Source organism: Cinclus cinclus, chromosome 10, assembly GCF_963662255.1.
Source record: "Cinclus cinclus chromosome 10, bCinCin1.1, whole genome shotgun sequence".
NCBI classification, from domain to species: domain Eukaryota; kingdom Metazoa; phylum Chordata; class Aves; order Passeriformes; family Cinclidae; genus Cinclus; species Cinclus cinclus.
Window position 1 is genome coordinate 19,969,306 of NC_085055.1, and position 16,482 is coordinate 19,985,787.

A 16,482-nucleotide genomic window follows, 5' to 3' on the forward strand; every position below is an offset into this window, starting at 1 on the left:
CCCCTCCCCCCTCCTGCGCGCGGCCCCCGCTGCCAGGCCGGGCGCCGCTAGAGGGCGCCGCCGCCCCCCCCCCCCCCCGCCCCGCCGGCCCCGCTGCGGGCGCGCATGCGCGGCGCGGGCGGCGGCGATGGCCCCGCAGTGACGGCCGGATCTAACGGCGCCACCGCGGAGCGCGCGCGGCCCGCCCGGCCCTGCCCGCGCGCCTCACCGGCCCCGCGCAGGAGGCGGCGCCGCCGCCGCGGTGATGCGGCCGCGGTGAGCCCCGGGTGCCTCCGCCGCCCTCCCGCCGCATCGGGCAGCGCGGCCCCGCCGCCGCCCCGCGCCCGTTCGCGGATCCTGCCTGCGGCCGCCGCCATGCCGGGCCGCCGCTGAGGGAGGCGCCGACAGCAGCAGGGGCCCCGCGGCGGGGCGGGTATGGCCCGCAGGGACCTGCAGTAGCGCCGCTGCCGCCCGGGCCGAGCCGCCGCTCGGAGCGAGGCCTCCCCCGCGGGAGGCGGAGGAGGAGCCGGCGCGGCCCCCTCCGGCAGGGCCGCCGCGGCCTCCGCGCTGCCGCCGCTGCTGCCGCGCGGCTCCAGGTGGCCCCGGACCAAGGTGACACCCGGCCGGCCCCCGCCCCGGGGCCACCTGCCCCCGCGGCCCGCGCAGACCTTCTTCGCACCGCGCAGCCGGCGGCGAGCGAGCGGCGGCGATGAACCCGGTGAATGCCACTGCTCTCTACGTGTCCGCGAGCCGCCTGGTGCTCAACTACGACCCGGCGGACCCCCAGTCCTTTTCCGAGATTAACAAGCTCCTGCCCTACTTCAGGCAGTCCCTCTCCTGCTGCGTGTGCGGTGAGGAATCTTTCTTTTGTTCCTGCACAATGAGCCTCCCCAGGGCTCCCGCACGGCCCCGGGCCCGCACCGGAGCTGGCTCGGCCTCGCCTCGCCCGGCCCGGTCCGGGGCAGCTCCCAGCAAAGTTTGCCGTGCCCGGAGCCCCCGCTGCCGCGGCCTCCGGGGGGGGCGGCTCGGCGCTCGGGAGCGGTGGAGTGGGAACAGCCCGGGATAAACCCGCCCCCGGCGCGGGGCAGCCGCGGGCAGGGCCGGTCACAAGGGCAGGGAAGGCGGCAGCGGCTGTCTCTCAACAGCCGCGCACGCTGCGAAGGCGGTGATGGCACGGAGAGAGTGTTCGCCTCAAAACGCGGCGCTTTGTTATGGTCGCTGCTTCATCGGGGTACGGCAGTTGTCAGTGGTTATTGAAATACCCCGGTGGAGTGGAGTTAATCGCTTTAAAAAGGCGATGACCAAGAGCCAGTGTCGTAAAAGATACCCAAAACGATATACAGACCATAGAGGCAGGGGAAGAGGAACTTGGTAATTTTTTTTGCCTCCCCTCCTTGAAATGTAAACAATAAGTAATTCCTGTTGAAAGCCAGGAATTTTGAGGTGACGGAAACAATAATTGATTTTTTGTGCCTAGTAGATAATTGTTTTGTAACAATAATTACCGTAAAAAGCAAACAGGCTGGAAGTCTGCTGGGCTTTCCCTACTCTCATCCCCCCAAAAAGAGCGTTCTGTGGGCAAAGCCGGTATCCGGAATTTCGGTGTTAAAGAGTCTGGGGAATGCAGGGAAGGAATTGCGTTCTGCTCTGTTTATGGAGTGGGGGCACGTGTCCGTTCCTGGGAGGAAGCTCTGGAATAAACTGTTAGGTTTCCTTGAACTTCCCTTCGAAGACTTGGTCAGTGTCGGGAGGGGGCTCTGGCCTGTTAGACCTCTTGGTTGTTAAAATTTTTAACTTCTCTTTTTTTTTCCCCCGGTAGTTTTAAGTCCTGCCCTGTTTGTGTTTGTATTTTCCTGACGGAGTGGTTTTATGCCCCCTGTATTTGTCGATGCCGATGTGTGTGTTAACACTGAATTAGAATTGAATCATCGGGGTTTGGAAAGTTCACTGTTATATTAATTTACAGGATCAGGATTTAACTGTCGAGACGGCTAAAGTAGCACTGGATGCTTCCTATCCTCTCGCTATTGGCTCCTCCCACTTAAAGTCTTTGAAAATAGAGATCTGTTTGCACTGGGAAAGAGGGAGCCCGTTCCCAGGATCTCTGCATCGTCATTTCCTGAAGTAATTTGTCTTACGGATTTTTCCTCATGGAATCCCGATGCTAGTGTTGATGCATCTCTGCTTTTTATTTCTTACCACCTTAGGCCCGATTGATTCCAACCCCATCTGTGATTTCTTCCCATTAATTCTTCCTGCTTTTGGTCCATCACCAGATTACTTTTGCCAAAAAATGCGCAAATGTTGTTCTGGGTTTTTTGAAATAAGATATTTGCATTGCTGTGCTCTCTGGCCTGTCCACTTTAAGCCTGATATTCTGAAATGTTTTCTTTGTTCTCCTTGCCTTGCCTTCTTCCCTTCTTGGCCTTTTGCAATCTTAGTTTTACACTCTGTGCTGTTGAAATTGTCTGTCTTTAATTTGTCCCTGCCCAAATTCCTGAGCTTTTCCCCCCTCTTATTCAGTTTTTCCTGCTTGGTTTTTCTGTCACTCAGTTTCATAGAGCAAACCACATTTTCAATTTGTTTTCGTCTATTTCCTTGTGCCTCCATGGATATTCCTATTCCAAAACTACTTCTTGATGGTTCTGCTTTCTCTCTTGACCCTTTATTTTCTTTGAATATTAGGGTTATTCCTTTGGTGTCTATTTTTTTTTCTACTGTGGCCAGTTTTCAGATAACTGTAGCTGCTGTTTATTTCAAATGTTTTGCTTACACCTGATTAACCAGTCTTATCTGTGCCTCCTGGACTCCTGTTTGTGGCTTGTCAGCATCTAGAGGCCTCAGTAAATTCCACGCTCTGTGAAGCCATGCAGTAAAACAGTTACTCAAGTGTCTGTCTTGAGCCTGAGGTGGTCATGGGGGAGTGGGCCTGCCCCACACAGAACTGCCCACTCTGGTGTTCCCAGTGTCACAGATCTGCAGTTCAGACTGGTAAAGACCAGTCCATCTTTTTCTCGTTTGCTTTTTTGTGTTCCTTTTCTGTTAGTGCTAAGAGCTGTTATACTTTTTACACCTTCTGAATATTTAGGGTCATGGAACCCTGTACAGTCATCAAAGCCTTTTTAGTTTTGGTATTTTAAAAGATTATGTACAGAAGTAAAGGCTGCATTGAGGGATCATGACAGTGAGCACTATGACCCCCAAAACTGCCAGAATCCCAGAATATTCTGAGTTGGAAGGGACCCACAAGGGCCATGGAATCCAGCTGTTAATGAATGGGCTGTAGAGGGACTGAACCCAGAGTCTTGATGTTTTCCACACACTGCTCTGACCAGCTGAGCTAACTGTTCTGTGTAGGTTTGGGTTGGGTTTTTTGTCTGTTTAGACCATGAGACCCAAATTCCTGGCTCTGAGTCCATGTACATGAAACTTGGAGTGTCTGGTACTTTCCTTGCACAGATCCTTGTAAAGTGCTGAGTGCAAAGGTTTAAAAACTGTGCTTTTTTGGGGAAATGCTACAGGAAGTATCAGTAGTGGTTAAAGTCTCAAGTGCTGGACTTCTAGGAATTCCCCTGGGAAGTTACTCCACAAATTAGTGCTCCTTATGTCATCACCTTTTTCTCAGTGTGTAATCTCTCTTGAGTGCATTCTGTAATGTTTTGTTATGTTGCAGGTATTAATTCCATAGTCAAGATTGTCCCTTTAGTTTTAGGGAATTGTTTTTAGGAGAAGTGAGTGCCAGCTACATAAATCAGCTAACATTCCTGGGCTTCCACTGTGCTCCCAAAGCACGAGGCATAAGCCAGCTCATTTCCTTGTGATCCCATAGTCTTGTACACCAGCTCACGTAGCAGGGGGTGGCAGAAGTTTTTGGACCCACATAATTATGAAGTTCTAATTAAAGCTCTGATTTCAGATTCAGATTGGCACACATGGAGCTGCAGCAGTAGAAAGCCAAAATGTAAATACAGTATGTCAGTGTAAGTCAGCTGAATCAGTTCTGGGTGGATTCAAGGTCTCCCTCTTGCCCTGCGATGGGTGATAAGGGTTCAGTTCTGTGGCTGGAACGGCAGTGTGTGTATTTCTAGGATTTAAATGTTGTCATGTGACAATTTCCTGGACAGTGCTGTAGGTAATACATCATCCTTTTATAGGGATGTATAAGACAATATTTCCTAGAGCTTTTAAATCTTAAAAATAACTGCTCCCAAGTGTGCATTAGGCAGAAGGCCTGTGCTCTGTGTGTTTTGAGGGTGTGAAATGCAAGTTTCAGCCTCTGGAATAAAGTGATTATTATAAAATTGCATGTTAATACCACATTTAGTTTAAAAATAGCATAGTAGAATTTATGCAAAGAACTTCTATGTTTTAAAGGTGCTGTGTATTGGGATAAACAGCAGTGCTGTTCTCTGGTTCAGATACTATGCAGGTAACTGCAAATCACTGATCTTTTCAGCATTAACAGTTTTCTCTGAAATTCAGTTGAAATGCTTGTAAGAGATGTGATTGCCAGTCAGATCACCTTAGCTTTTTATCCATAGAAAACTTAATCGTTGAATCTCTGAAAGATACTTCAAAGGCATGTGAAAGATTGTTATTGCTGATTGAGAGAGTTCTTGGAAGCTCGCAGGGCTGCAGGACAACGTTTTATGCTTGGCTGGGAACCCAGCTGGTGCTGGGAAATACAGGGTGAGGAGAATACAGTTCTTGTTTTAAACATCCTGTAATCCCAGTAAGGGGATGTGAGACAACATGTCGTTTTAGGGAGATTACGGGCTGGGGGGAGGAACAAAGAAACCCATGGCAGCAATGGCTGGTACCTCACAGAGCCCCATCCATCTGAGGCAGCTCTTCATAATTTTAGCCAGGGGGTTGAAGGCTCAGTGGTGCAGTAGCATTGCAGAAGCAACTCCCAGGCATGGGCAATGGCATGGATTGTCAAAAAAAAAGAAAATAAAAACTGTTGGCTTTTGTTTTTCTGTATAAAGATTAGTGTAAGAATGTTATTTCCCTCCTGCTCTTGGGTAAAAGCAATAGCCTGTTTTGAGAGTTTTATACTGCCAAAGTAAGTTGAATGGAGTGTGTAATGTATTTGCATATTACAGTCAGTTATACTTAGCACTAGATCTGAAATGTGTCCATAGTTGGTGGTATAAAGTTATGTAAAATTTTCCACTTTGTGCCATTCTGTCCATGTGAAGGCTTCTCCTCTTCCTCACCTCTCTCTGAGCTAATTCTCCTTTGCTTCTGCAGTTCCTGTGTGCCCCAGTGCCCTTCCCTGGTTGGCAGCTCCTGGGGTGTGGATCCAGGTCCCAGTCAGGGCTCACTGCTGTGGGCTGCACTCTCTCACTGGGAGGTGGTGTGAACTGGGCCTGGACAGTTGAACTGAGCTTCCCTTAGAGAAGGGAAGATGCTTGAGTGATACCTAAACAGATGGAAACTTCCTGGAAAATTCAGTTTCCTGTCATAGACATGGAATAAGGGAGAAGAAACAAATTCCCATTATAATAAAAGTTAATGGATGATACTGGAGTTTCCATTTGGGATGTGAGCCATGGCTGAGTTGAGCTTGGATAACAGAATTTTAGAGTGAAAAAAACTTACAGTTTTTAAGTTTTGTGATGGAAAAGTTTAGCTTAGAACTTCTTCCTTGTCTGTTCTCCCTAGGTTGAGGAATTAAGGGTGATTCATGATCTGTGCTGCTAGATCAGTTACCTTTTATGTTTGAAAATTGGTCTGGTACTGTGGGGTTTTTTAGGTATTTTCTCCATTGACATTTTCTTCTTTCCTGTGTTTTCAGTTATGAGAAATACTGTAACTAAAACTACTGGTGGTTTTTAAAAGTACATTATTTCCCCCTTAAAAATGTAATGAATGGTTGCCAAAACACTTCTGAATTTGTGAAGAATGTGAAAAATCATCAGCAAATCTGAAACGGCCATCAGGGAGCATGGACTAGGGGATTAAGAATTTATCAAATACCTTCTGCTGCAGGTGTATTGTGTTTGTGCTTGGTCTGGGGAGCAGTTGTCTATAAAATGTCCAGTCTCGCATTTTTACTCAAGAACATGTTGGGTGATTTCCTCTTAAAATCTCCCTACTCAACTTAGTTTCCCTTTCCTGTTTTCAAACCCTGTGTGTGACTCCTGGGAGAACAGCTTTGTCAAGGTTGTCTGCATTGTACTGCAGAAGTTTTGATAACAGAAAGTTCTGCCAGTAGAATTTAAATCGGCTTCTAAACTAAAAATACTGCTCTGCCTTAGAAGAAAATTGAGTAGGAATGAGTAGCTGTGGTCCCCTCGGTGGCATCTGGTTGACCGTGGCTTCCACAGAGGGTTGTAGTGCTGGGATTGGAGTGTTCCTGCTTTAGGAGCTGGGAGTGATGGATGGGCTTGGTGGTGCCTGAGGATGTCGATTAAAGCGATTGTGTTCCCGAGTGTTTAAAGAGGAGTTAATGTGTTACCTGGAGGCATCTTTATTGGGGTGGCTGAGCCGTCCTGGTCCGTGGGCACGGAACACTCCAGCACACGTTCCTCTGCCCTTGTTTTCTTTGCTACCTGACGTGATTTAAACTCACGCCGTCTAAATAAGGACTGAGTGTTCCTGGATATTGTGTTGGAGTCGTTAGTAAGGCCAGAAAACATTCCCTGGGGCTGGGCAATGACTTGAGAAGTGATGGCGGTGCAGCCTTTCCTGAGCGCCGTGCTTTGTGGGGAGCGGAGATTTCCCTGCTCTCCTGGAGGAATGACCCCGAGTCCCCCCCGTGACAGAATTTGTTATTCCGTGTCTCTCGCAGTCAGGCCCCCGGCTGGCTCCCTCTCACACTGTGGCCTTGGAGAGCACACTTCACTCTGAGACTCTTACGTTCAGGCATTTTTGTTTGGTGTGGAAAAAGGGTTTTATTAGTTTTTGTTTGCTCGGGGAACGTGATGAACTTGATCTGTAACTTCCAAAGCAAGTTCTAAGTGTTGAGAGTGTTTCTGCAGTTTAGAAACGTTATTATTTTATACCTATAGGAGAAATGTTAACTTTGCTGTTTGAAACTTCTCAAAATACAGCAATCTTGACTTTTGGAAAACATCATTATGTGAAAATTTTATACTGCATGGTGAAAAAGATTGTTGTTCATCTTCTTAAAGCCTCAAAGTTTGAATTTTACCTCGTAGTAACAAACCTAGTTTGTTAAAAATACATTTAGAGTTTTTCTTGTCAGGGATTTTGTAAACACAGGGACATTCAGACAGAACTATAACTTTGACATAGGACTTAGACTTTTTTTTGTGTTTGTGGGGTTTTGTTTGTTTGTTTTGTGGGTTTTTTTGGTTTGTTTTTGTTGTTGTTTTTTTGTTTGTTTTGGTTTTTTTGGGGGGGGTTTTTTGTTTTGTTTTGTTTTTGGGGGGGGTGGACTCAAGGAGCAAGGCAGTCCCTTCTGCACTTAGAATGCATTTTGTTGTAGTTTTTTTTCTTGAACTTTAGCTAAAGAAGTTGACTGTATTTCTCCAGATATGAAGAAAAATACTCTTAATTGTCTTCTGATCGTTGTTAAATTGGGTTTTCATGGTGTTCAGGCAAAAACAGTGCAGTTTTTATTTTTTCAGAGTTATACAAATATTAATTCATTGGTCACAACTGTCGCTATGTGAGGGTAATAATGTCTTTAGCAAGTTTTTCATGGTTGTGTGTTCATGGAGGATGTGCAGAATTATTCAGTAGCCAGCAGAATGTTTGCTCTGATAAAATTTTGAAATAAGTATGTTTAGTTGATTTTGGGGTTTTTTTTGTGTGTCCCTCACATTTGCATTTCAACCAACAGGGAATTTTTAAGTGTGGATGTCTTACTCAAATTCTCCCAGTGTGGTTGGGGTGATTTAAGGGCAGGGTGGTGTTTGCAGGAAGAAATAATTTCTCGTAGTTCACAGGGAAACTCTCATTGTTTCTCAGAGTTCTGTGCTGTGAGTCTTGGGGAACATTTTTTGTTCCTACTTTTTGGCTGAATTGAACAAATTCTCTGTAGAGAACCTTGTGTCAAAGCCCATGAAGGGATCACACACCTTTAGTGTTGTTGTGAGCTGCCCTGAGCTCCATGCTGTGTTCTGTAGCCGTGGGTTCAGAGCTTTGCCCCTGGAATATTGCAAAGATGTGTTGGTGTCTCAGCTAAGAGTGCAGCCAGTGCACGTGTGGCTGTGTTTTGGAAGAGTGCTTTGGGAATGCTGTGCAATGGGTACCAGGGGTACCTGGGTGACAGGGGATCCAGCAGATTTCACTAACAGGAGTTGCCACACATTTTTCTGCCTGGGACAACTGCTAGAACAGGGGTAGGACAGACATCGGCCTGGGGAATCTGGTTCCTGACTTTGGTGCAATTTTGGTGAAATCCATCAAATCCAACATGGTCTAGCCCACCCCAAGTGCAGGTCTGGAAGTGGGGGGTGTTAGGGCTTGGAATCTGTGAGACTTTTCCCTGCTGTGTCCATGACAGCTGGCCCTTGCACTAACCTCTGCCAGGCTGAATGCATTCAGTTTTCTTGGCTTTTAGGAAGTACCTAGATCTCCCACCCCTCTAAAACAGATCCCACACATTTGTTGTATTCATTTGCAGATGGCTGACAGACCTCTTTTGCTGCTCATCATATGCCTGCCTGTCTGTCGTCAGATAGTTTTGCAAATAGTGCTTTTAGGGGTTTATCCAACTCGGGGAAATGCTGCTTTTGTGAGAATATTCTCTGTTGTGTTTTGCCTTAAAGCCTCGTTGAGCTGCTGCTCATTCTTCAGTGGGTTCCAGCTGATCATTTCTTGGGTGAGAAGATGCTGTGTGGAGTGGCAGGGAACAGTTCAGAGAAGGTGGTGGGGAGAGAAGGGCTTTTCCTTCCCGCAGCTCTGGAGCTGCAGGTGGAGGCGTGGCTGAACACAAACCCCTGAGCAGCGCTGCCACAGTCGGTGAGAACCAGCTCCTGTCCTTCCGGAGCTCCTGAGCTCTGAAGCTTGGACATAGCAAGCTGTTGGAGCTTTCTGACTGTTGCTAATTATTTTAGTAGAAACAGTCAGACGATGTTTAATCCAGAAATGAAAAGGCTGATAGTGTAGCAGTGCACAAAGCTCCAGCTGTGGATATGACTGTGGGATCCTTGGCATGTAGAAGTCTGTGTGTGCCTCAGATGGGTAGAGCTTTCTGTTCCTCAGAGCCTGGTAGAGGCTCAGCATTTCTGTTTCTGTAATCGTGCTTTAAAAGTAACCTCGTGCTCACGGTGCTGTTGGATGGGCACAGATTGGTGGGTGAGGTTCCCTTGCTGCCCTCTCCTCCTGTGTCCCATGGATGCCACGGTGCCAGTGTGGCTGGGCTGGCCAGCCCCTGGTGCTGGCTGAGTGCTTTTGGTGATCCCAGTGCAGCCAAGATCAAAGACTTCTGCCTGGCAAATGGTGGTGATGAACCCCAGGGGATACATTTGTATTTGTAAAAAAAAAAAATTGACTTTTTTTTTTTCTATTTTACTTAATGAAATTAAGATTTAATAATGAAGTTATTCTTAAGACTGGGTTCTTGGAAAAGCCAAGATAATTTTCAGTAATTAATGTTCCAGTAGCATTTCCAAGGACCCTAAGTTAGATATTTGTATTTAGCCCTTTCCTTTGGTGAGGATAGGTGAGAATGGCTGCAGGTAGCTGTTTAAGCCTTTCTTCCCAGTGAATTTCATCCATTAGGATTGGATTATCTGGGTAAAGACACCTAACAGTTGTTTTGATTCCCAGTTCTTCTCCTCCCTTTGGTCTCAGAGACAACAGTTTGCAGATGCTTCCCTGCAGCTGTGAAATGATGCTCATTAAGGACCACAGCAGAAAGTATTCTATGTGGTTTAAGTGACCTCCCTCCTGCTCCCAGGACAGCCTTTCCAGATCAGCCAGGATGTTTGGTAAATAACATATGAAGTTTTTCCTCTGTATATGCTCCTCATTAATTGTAAGTGCTGATATTCATTTATGTATTTAGTCAGCCTTTCTGAAATGAGGATAGTTTAAGAGCTGATGTGGAAGGAAAGTCTCGTCTTGGAGGCTTTGTAAGAATGCAATTTTGCTTTTGGTGCATTGATAAACCCCTTACAAAAGAGGGTGAGGAAAGTCAGAGCAGGGTTCAGTAACACCAGGCTGCACAGGGCTATAAAACTGAAGCTCTGCAGTGAGTAACTGTCAAAGGGTCTAATGCAGGTGAATGGCTGCACAGTAAAATGAGTGATTACATTTAGCTTAGACAAATACTAAATTATAAGCATGGAGAAATATTAACTTCAGGGCCCACCATATTTATGTCTTGGAGATCTATATAAATGTAAAAATTTCTAGAGAGGGGGGGCAGCACTGATGGCCACCAGGCAGAAGTGAAATCTTGGCCTTGCAAAACCTTGAAGTTCCAAAGCAGCTCAGGTGCTGTTTGTGGGACAGTGCTGCTGACTTAGAGCCCCTCCCTGACTATTACAGGTAATGAAACTTAATTTTATGGGAAATTAGCATCTCATTGCTGACTTTTTTTTTTTAAAGTTGGCAGCGCTAAGACTGAGGAGAGTGGTAGTGCCACAGAATCCATACAAGAGAGAAACTTTGAAGAATGAATATTCAATGAGATATGAGTTGAAATGGGAAATATTCCCACAGCTCAGAAATTCCTAATGTCTCTCCAGTGTAGGTTGTCTGGCATTTACTTGGAGTAGAACTTGCTCTGTTCTTCCTGTCAGTGAGAGCATGTGAAGTGTTTTGTCTTGTCAGTCCGTCTGGTTTTTCCCTCAAAAGCCTCCAGAAATTTAAATTTTCTTGTATACTCTTTTAGCATTTGTACTTACTCAGGAGTTCCAGCCAAATTTATTGTGGGAGAAATAAAATGCACTGTTGGTGATGCCTTTTAAATAATCTAATTAAAAGTTAAGGTGGTATCTTGTTTATTTGGTGCCATTTCTGATGTATTTTAGTTCTCTAAAGCATCATAACTATGCCTTACTGTACTAAGGAGCCAAGAGAGGCTGCTGGTGGATGAGGAGTGCTGGGTGTCATTAATTAATTGGAAATGAATTAATGCTAGTGTCTTTGGCCCTGGGAACACTGTAGTCCCAAGGCTCTGAAGTGTCAGCACTGGCCAGGGCACAGCTCCTGCTGGTCCTGTTGGACTCCACATCCAGGGGGGGTGGGCCTTTGTTGGTGAACTCTCCGCTGAAGGACGAGAATTCTTCGAGGAGCTGGTGGGACTTCCGTTTTTTTTCTCTTTAGGGAACTTTTCTCCCAAAATCAAACCCCATCTTAGGACCACAGTGGCCACCTCTGCCTGTGTTGCTGTTTATATGGTATCATTTCAAGAGAACTTGGGGAAAAAAAACAATAATTTTCCTCTTCCTGGTTGGACTGTGTGACTTCATGTTCCATCTGTTGGCTTTAAACCTTCCTGGCTTGATGTGATGAGCATTTTCTGTCTTCTCCTGTTGGGGTCTTGTCACACTGTTATAGCAGGGCTCTTTCTGTGCCACAACTTGCTGCACAACTGTATTTCTCTCCATTTATTAAAAATTACTATGTAATAGCAACCTGAGCGCTGACTGTTGTGATTTGTTGCTCAAAATCCAGTTTACATCAAGCTACACCCATTGAATGATGGCTCAGGTGGAGGGCTTGGAGCAGTCCCTTCCCAAAGAGGGATCAGGGAAACGAGCAATGTGAGAAAATAACTTGGACATTTTGGGGATTTTATCCCAGCCTGATTTAATACACGCACTTTGCTTCCTCTTCGCAAGTTGTTTAATTTTATTCACTTGTTGCAGCAGATTGTTTTCACTTTGGAAAATCTGGGTGGGAATTCCCTGATGGCTATAACTCATCCAGCAGAGGCTCCTTCTGGGAGAAAGGTCTGATCAAAGCTGAGAATGTGCTGCTGGGAGGGAAGGGAGGCCTGTTGCTGGGGATGACTACAGATACTCTGCAATTTAATTTAGGAGATGGAATATCTTTCTGGCCTAGAGCTTCCTGGAAATAGCAAAGCAATCCTGTCACTTTCTGGATATAGGAACTGGTTGGATTGTTTCTAGACAGAATTTAGTTTCAATTGTTCTTTCATATTTTGTCCTTAGGCAATATTTGAGTTGTTCTTAAGGAAAACGAAAACAATTCTTCCAGGTTTTCACAGGTTTGGGGATCTGCAGACAAAGCCTTCCAGATTGCCAGTGGTGGGGGTCGGAAACTTTCTTGGCTGTCAGGGGTGTGTGGATTCCTTTAGTAGCTGATTTTTATCAGTTTTTCATTCTAAACAGTAAAATATTGAAAAAAAACCTCTTTATTCTGATGGCTTCACTAAATGCTAAATGAAGAATAACACAAAGTCTGTTGTGTCTTTGTCCCTTTAGGGGTGGATATGTCATCATTTTTACATTCCTTTCTTGAGTTTTCCCTCTGCTCTCTTCCCATTAGTTTTTACTAATTCCATTAATATCTTTGCAGTAAGTTGTCACAGGAGTTTATGTTTCATTTTAGGCAAATTCAGAGCTTGTGTGTTCTGTAGGTTTCTGGACAAAGCTGAAAGGGAGAAGGTGATCAGTAGTACTGTGTTTCTGAAGTGTGCAGCGCACAACAAGTTGTGCGATGGCTTTCTTCTAATTTTATCTAATGTTTTAAAACCAGGCTGGCAGCTGTGAGAATTTGTACAGGCAGTTGTTTGGATGGGATGTTTGCTTGTGAATAACTGAACTTTTTGAGTAACTTTTTTCATAGTACAAAAAACTCATGCAGTGGTGTCCCGGAAACCTGTCATTGTAATTTTCCTCTTTCTTTCTCCCATAGGAAATTTGCTACAAGACCCTATCGCTCCTACCAACTCCAATTGTCAGCATTATGTCTGCAAAACATGTAAAGGCAAAAAGATGATGATGAAGCCCTCGTGTAGCTGGTGCAAGGACTACGAGCAGTTTGAGGAGAACAAGCAGCTGAGCATCCTGGTGAACTGCTACAAGAAGCTGTGCGAGTACATCACGCAGACGCCGCTGGCCCGGGACATCATCCAGGCCGTGGATTGCTCTGCAGACCTGCTAGCTCTGCTCAAGGATGGGGCACCGCTCCACGAGGAGACGGAGAAACCCTCGGATGCAGCCCTGGCTCTGTGTCTGACGCATTCCCCAGTCCCTTCCACCTCGGAGCTGGCGACGGACACGCCCGGGGGGTTCACGGCGCTGCCCGAGAGCACCCCCAACCTGGACCTGCGGGGCTCCGTCATCAACGGGCTGCCCCCCTGCAACGGGCTGTCGGTGGAGAAGCTGGGCGTGAGCATCCCCTCTCCCGAGCACGCCAGCGCCATCGATGTGTGCAGCACCGGGGATTACATCAAGACAGAGGACATCCCCGGCAGCCTGCAGCCCGTGTGCGACACCGTGGCCACCAGCGACCTGTGCCCCACGGGCATCGACATCTGCGGCTTCAGCGAGGACATCAAGCCGGGTGGGTCGCTGCTGCTCAGCGTCGAGGAGGTGCTGCGCAGCCTGGAGACCGTGTCCAGCAGCGAGGTGTGCGACTCCAACCTGCAGCCCGGCTTGGAGGCAAACATGGCCAACGGCCCCTTCCTGCAGCTCTCCCCCCCTCCCCTCAGCCATAACATTTTCATGTCCACAGATGCTTCTCCTCACGGGCTCTCCTGCACGGCAGCCACGCCCAAGGTGGCGAAGCTGAACAGGAAGCGCTCTCGCTCCGAAAGCGACAGTGAGAAGGTTCAGCCTCTGCCCATCTCCAGCATCATCTGCGGCCCTACGCTGGGAGCTTCGGCTCCTGTGACAGTCAAACAGGAAAATAAAATGTCTTTGCAGCCTATTGCAACCGTACCTAATGGAGGAACTACTCCCAAAATCAGTAAAACTGTGCTCCTATCTAATAAAAGCATGAAAAAGAACTTAGAACATGCCCCTAAGAAATCCCACCCGAAAGCCAAACCAGGGGTGCTGAAAACAAAAGACAAGGCAAAGGAGAAAGTTCCCAGCAGTAACGTTATGCCAGGAAGCCCAACAAAAACTGTGTATAAAAAGCCACAAGAAAAGAAAGGGTGTAAATGTGGTCGTGCCACTCAAAATCCAAGTGTTCTTACATGCCGTGGCCAACGCTGCCCTTGCTACTCTAACCGCAAAGCCTGCCTTGACTGCATATGCCGTGGCTGCCAAAACTCCTACATGGCTAACGGGGAGAAGAAGCTGGAGGCCTTTGCAGTGCCAGAAAAGGCCTTGGAGCAGACTCGGCTTACTTTGGGCATTAATGTGACAAGCATTGCCGTGCGCAATGCCAGCACAAGCACCAGTGTAATCAATGTGACAGGGTCACCAGTAACGACGTTTTTAGCTGCCAGTACACACGATGAGAAAAGTTTGGATGAAGCTATAGACATGAGATATGACTGTTAAACCTTTCATTTCCCTGCCATCCGTAGGGGAACTGCTACAGGTTTAAGGCAGCTATGGTTCTGTTTAACTTGCTGGAGCTCCTGCGTTTAGATCACTTGTATCAAGTGTTTTTCATTGCTATGTTCTGTGTATTAGTGTCTGGGAAATAGTTGCAGATAATGGAGGAGTTACCCTAAAACTGTTTTTAGTTCTTACAGCACCTCATAGTTTGAGATCGATTGCTGATGTAAATGATTTTATCACAAGATCTTTTGACAAGGAATATATTGACCTCATTGTACTTTCTCATGCTTTGTGCTCAGTCAAAGCTTCAGCTTCAGTGTAGCATCCAGATAGTGCATCTCAACTGTGCTAGATGATGGTGTAGAAAAATAATTATTTGATGGGTTACAGTCACCATGAGCAGGAAATTACCTGACATTCCTGTGGGAAAGGCAACACTGGGGGATACACTCCAGAAAGGGTAGGTAGTGGTGATCATGAGAATTGGTTGTGCCCTCTACTGAACAGCATGCAGTTAAAAAAAGATTAAAAAATACACTGAGCGAGCTGGCAGGCTAAAAAGCATCTCAGGCTGCAGGCAAGGTCAGGAGGGTCAGGTGGATGCAAAAGTTGAGCTCCAGCTTGGATACCTCGTCCTGGTAATGACATAATCCTTGGGGTTGTCTTCCTGACCCTTCACAGGTCACATCCGTGCTCAGTTGCCCCTCCATGCCAGCCCCCTGTGCCTGAGGGGCTGGGCTGGGGGAGAACATCACTGCTACCCTACAAAGGCTCAAGTTCTGTTCACACCATCCTCTCCCTTTTCCGAGTTCCTGCTGTTTTACTGCTGTTGTTTCTAGGGAAGAGAAGGGGGTTTGTGGGTTACAGGGAGTCCTTGGCTGATTTTTCCTCCCTCTGGTGCTGATCAGTGCCAGGGCTATGGGGAGATTCCACAGCACTTATCACCACTGGGGGGGTTGTTTGATCAGGTTTGTAACAGAGCCTCCCAGGGAGGGGAGTTCCCCACTGGCAGGCCCCTCCCAGCCAGGGCACAGGATCGAGGGCTATCAAAGGTCAAATTTTTGGGGTGTTTGCTAAGCAGAATAAGCTATATATAACTCACTCCACCCTGAACCTATCTCATTTTTTGCTAAAATGTTGAAAGCAGCTTTTGAAGGTCATTGCTTTTCACCCTGGGCCAAAAGGCTCAAAATTAGAAAAATAACACAAAGTTGTTGAGCTTATCTGGAAAAGTGTTACAGTGAAAGAATTCCTCTTAGGAATTCAGCTTTGTACAAAAATGGTTGATTTCAGCGCAGTCCCTAAAGAAGAGTGCAGGCACAGGCACAAGATTGAGCTGTGCCTTCAGGGCTTCGCTGGAAGCCTAAGAAGTTGAGATTGCTTTGTGAAAGCAGAATCCTCCTCTTGGAATGATAGAGCACAACCCGAACATGGGCTGACTCGAACACAGATATTACTGTCTGATTTTAAAGGCCATTCCTGTTTCAGCAGCATGTTAAATAGTGTGTGGATTTTTTAAGTTCCTTTCCTGCTTCCATCTTCCCTTTTCCTCAGGCAGAGCCCCTGCGGTGCTTTCCGGCCCAGCGCTGGGTGTGCTTTGATTTGGCACAAAGCACGTACAATGACGGTTCCTCACTGAGAAATGAGCAAAACCCTTTGGACACAAATGGCACCTCCTTTTGTTTTGTAGTGTACCATGGTGTCATTTTCTGTGAATGTGGTCAGAGCTTTTTGTTGGTTTTGGTTTGTTTCTCCCCCCGTCTTTTTTGTGGGGTGGGCAGGGTGGGGGGTTAAAGCCATAGGAAGAAAAATGTGATGTACGTGTCCAGTCTGTACTTTTTTGTTTTTGTTTTGCAAGAAGAGTTGAAAAATATTTTTGATAATGAGTAAATGGTGGAAAATGCTTCTTAGTATTCTTGTCTTTATTTGCCAACCCAAGTACCTGAGATCTGTGTTTTTTAGCCCTCATGAGATTTAACAATGTCCTATTAAAATGTATTTAGTTAAACTTGTATGTGATTTTTGTGTTGACCCAGAGGGATCCTACCAGTCTCTAATTTGGTGGTTTGATCGTGACCTACTAATGTAAATCTGT

The 16,482-nt window shown here is 46.7% G+C and overlaps 1 protein-coding gene across 1 annotated transcript; it reads left to right on the top strand.

Annotated features, from left to right (window-relative positions):
- The first annotated feature begins 605 nt into the window (after positions 1 to 605).
- On the top strand, positions 606 to 16,196 carry MSL2 (MSL complex subunit 2). Its single transcript, XM_062499324.1, has 2 exons — positions 606 to 830; positions 12,787 to 16,196. The coding sequence occupies exons 1-2, from the start codon at positions 689 to 691 to the stop codon at positions 14,382 to 14,384; spliced, it is 1,740 nt and encodes a 579-aa protein (XP_062355308.1). The 5' UTR covers positions 606 to 688; the 3' UTR covers positions 14,385 to 16,196.
- Positions 16,197 to 16,482: the final 286 nt, after the last annotated feature.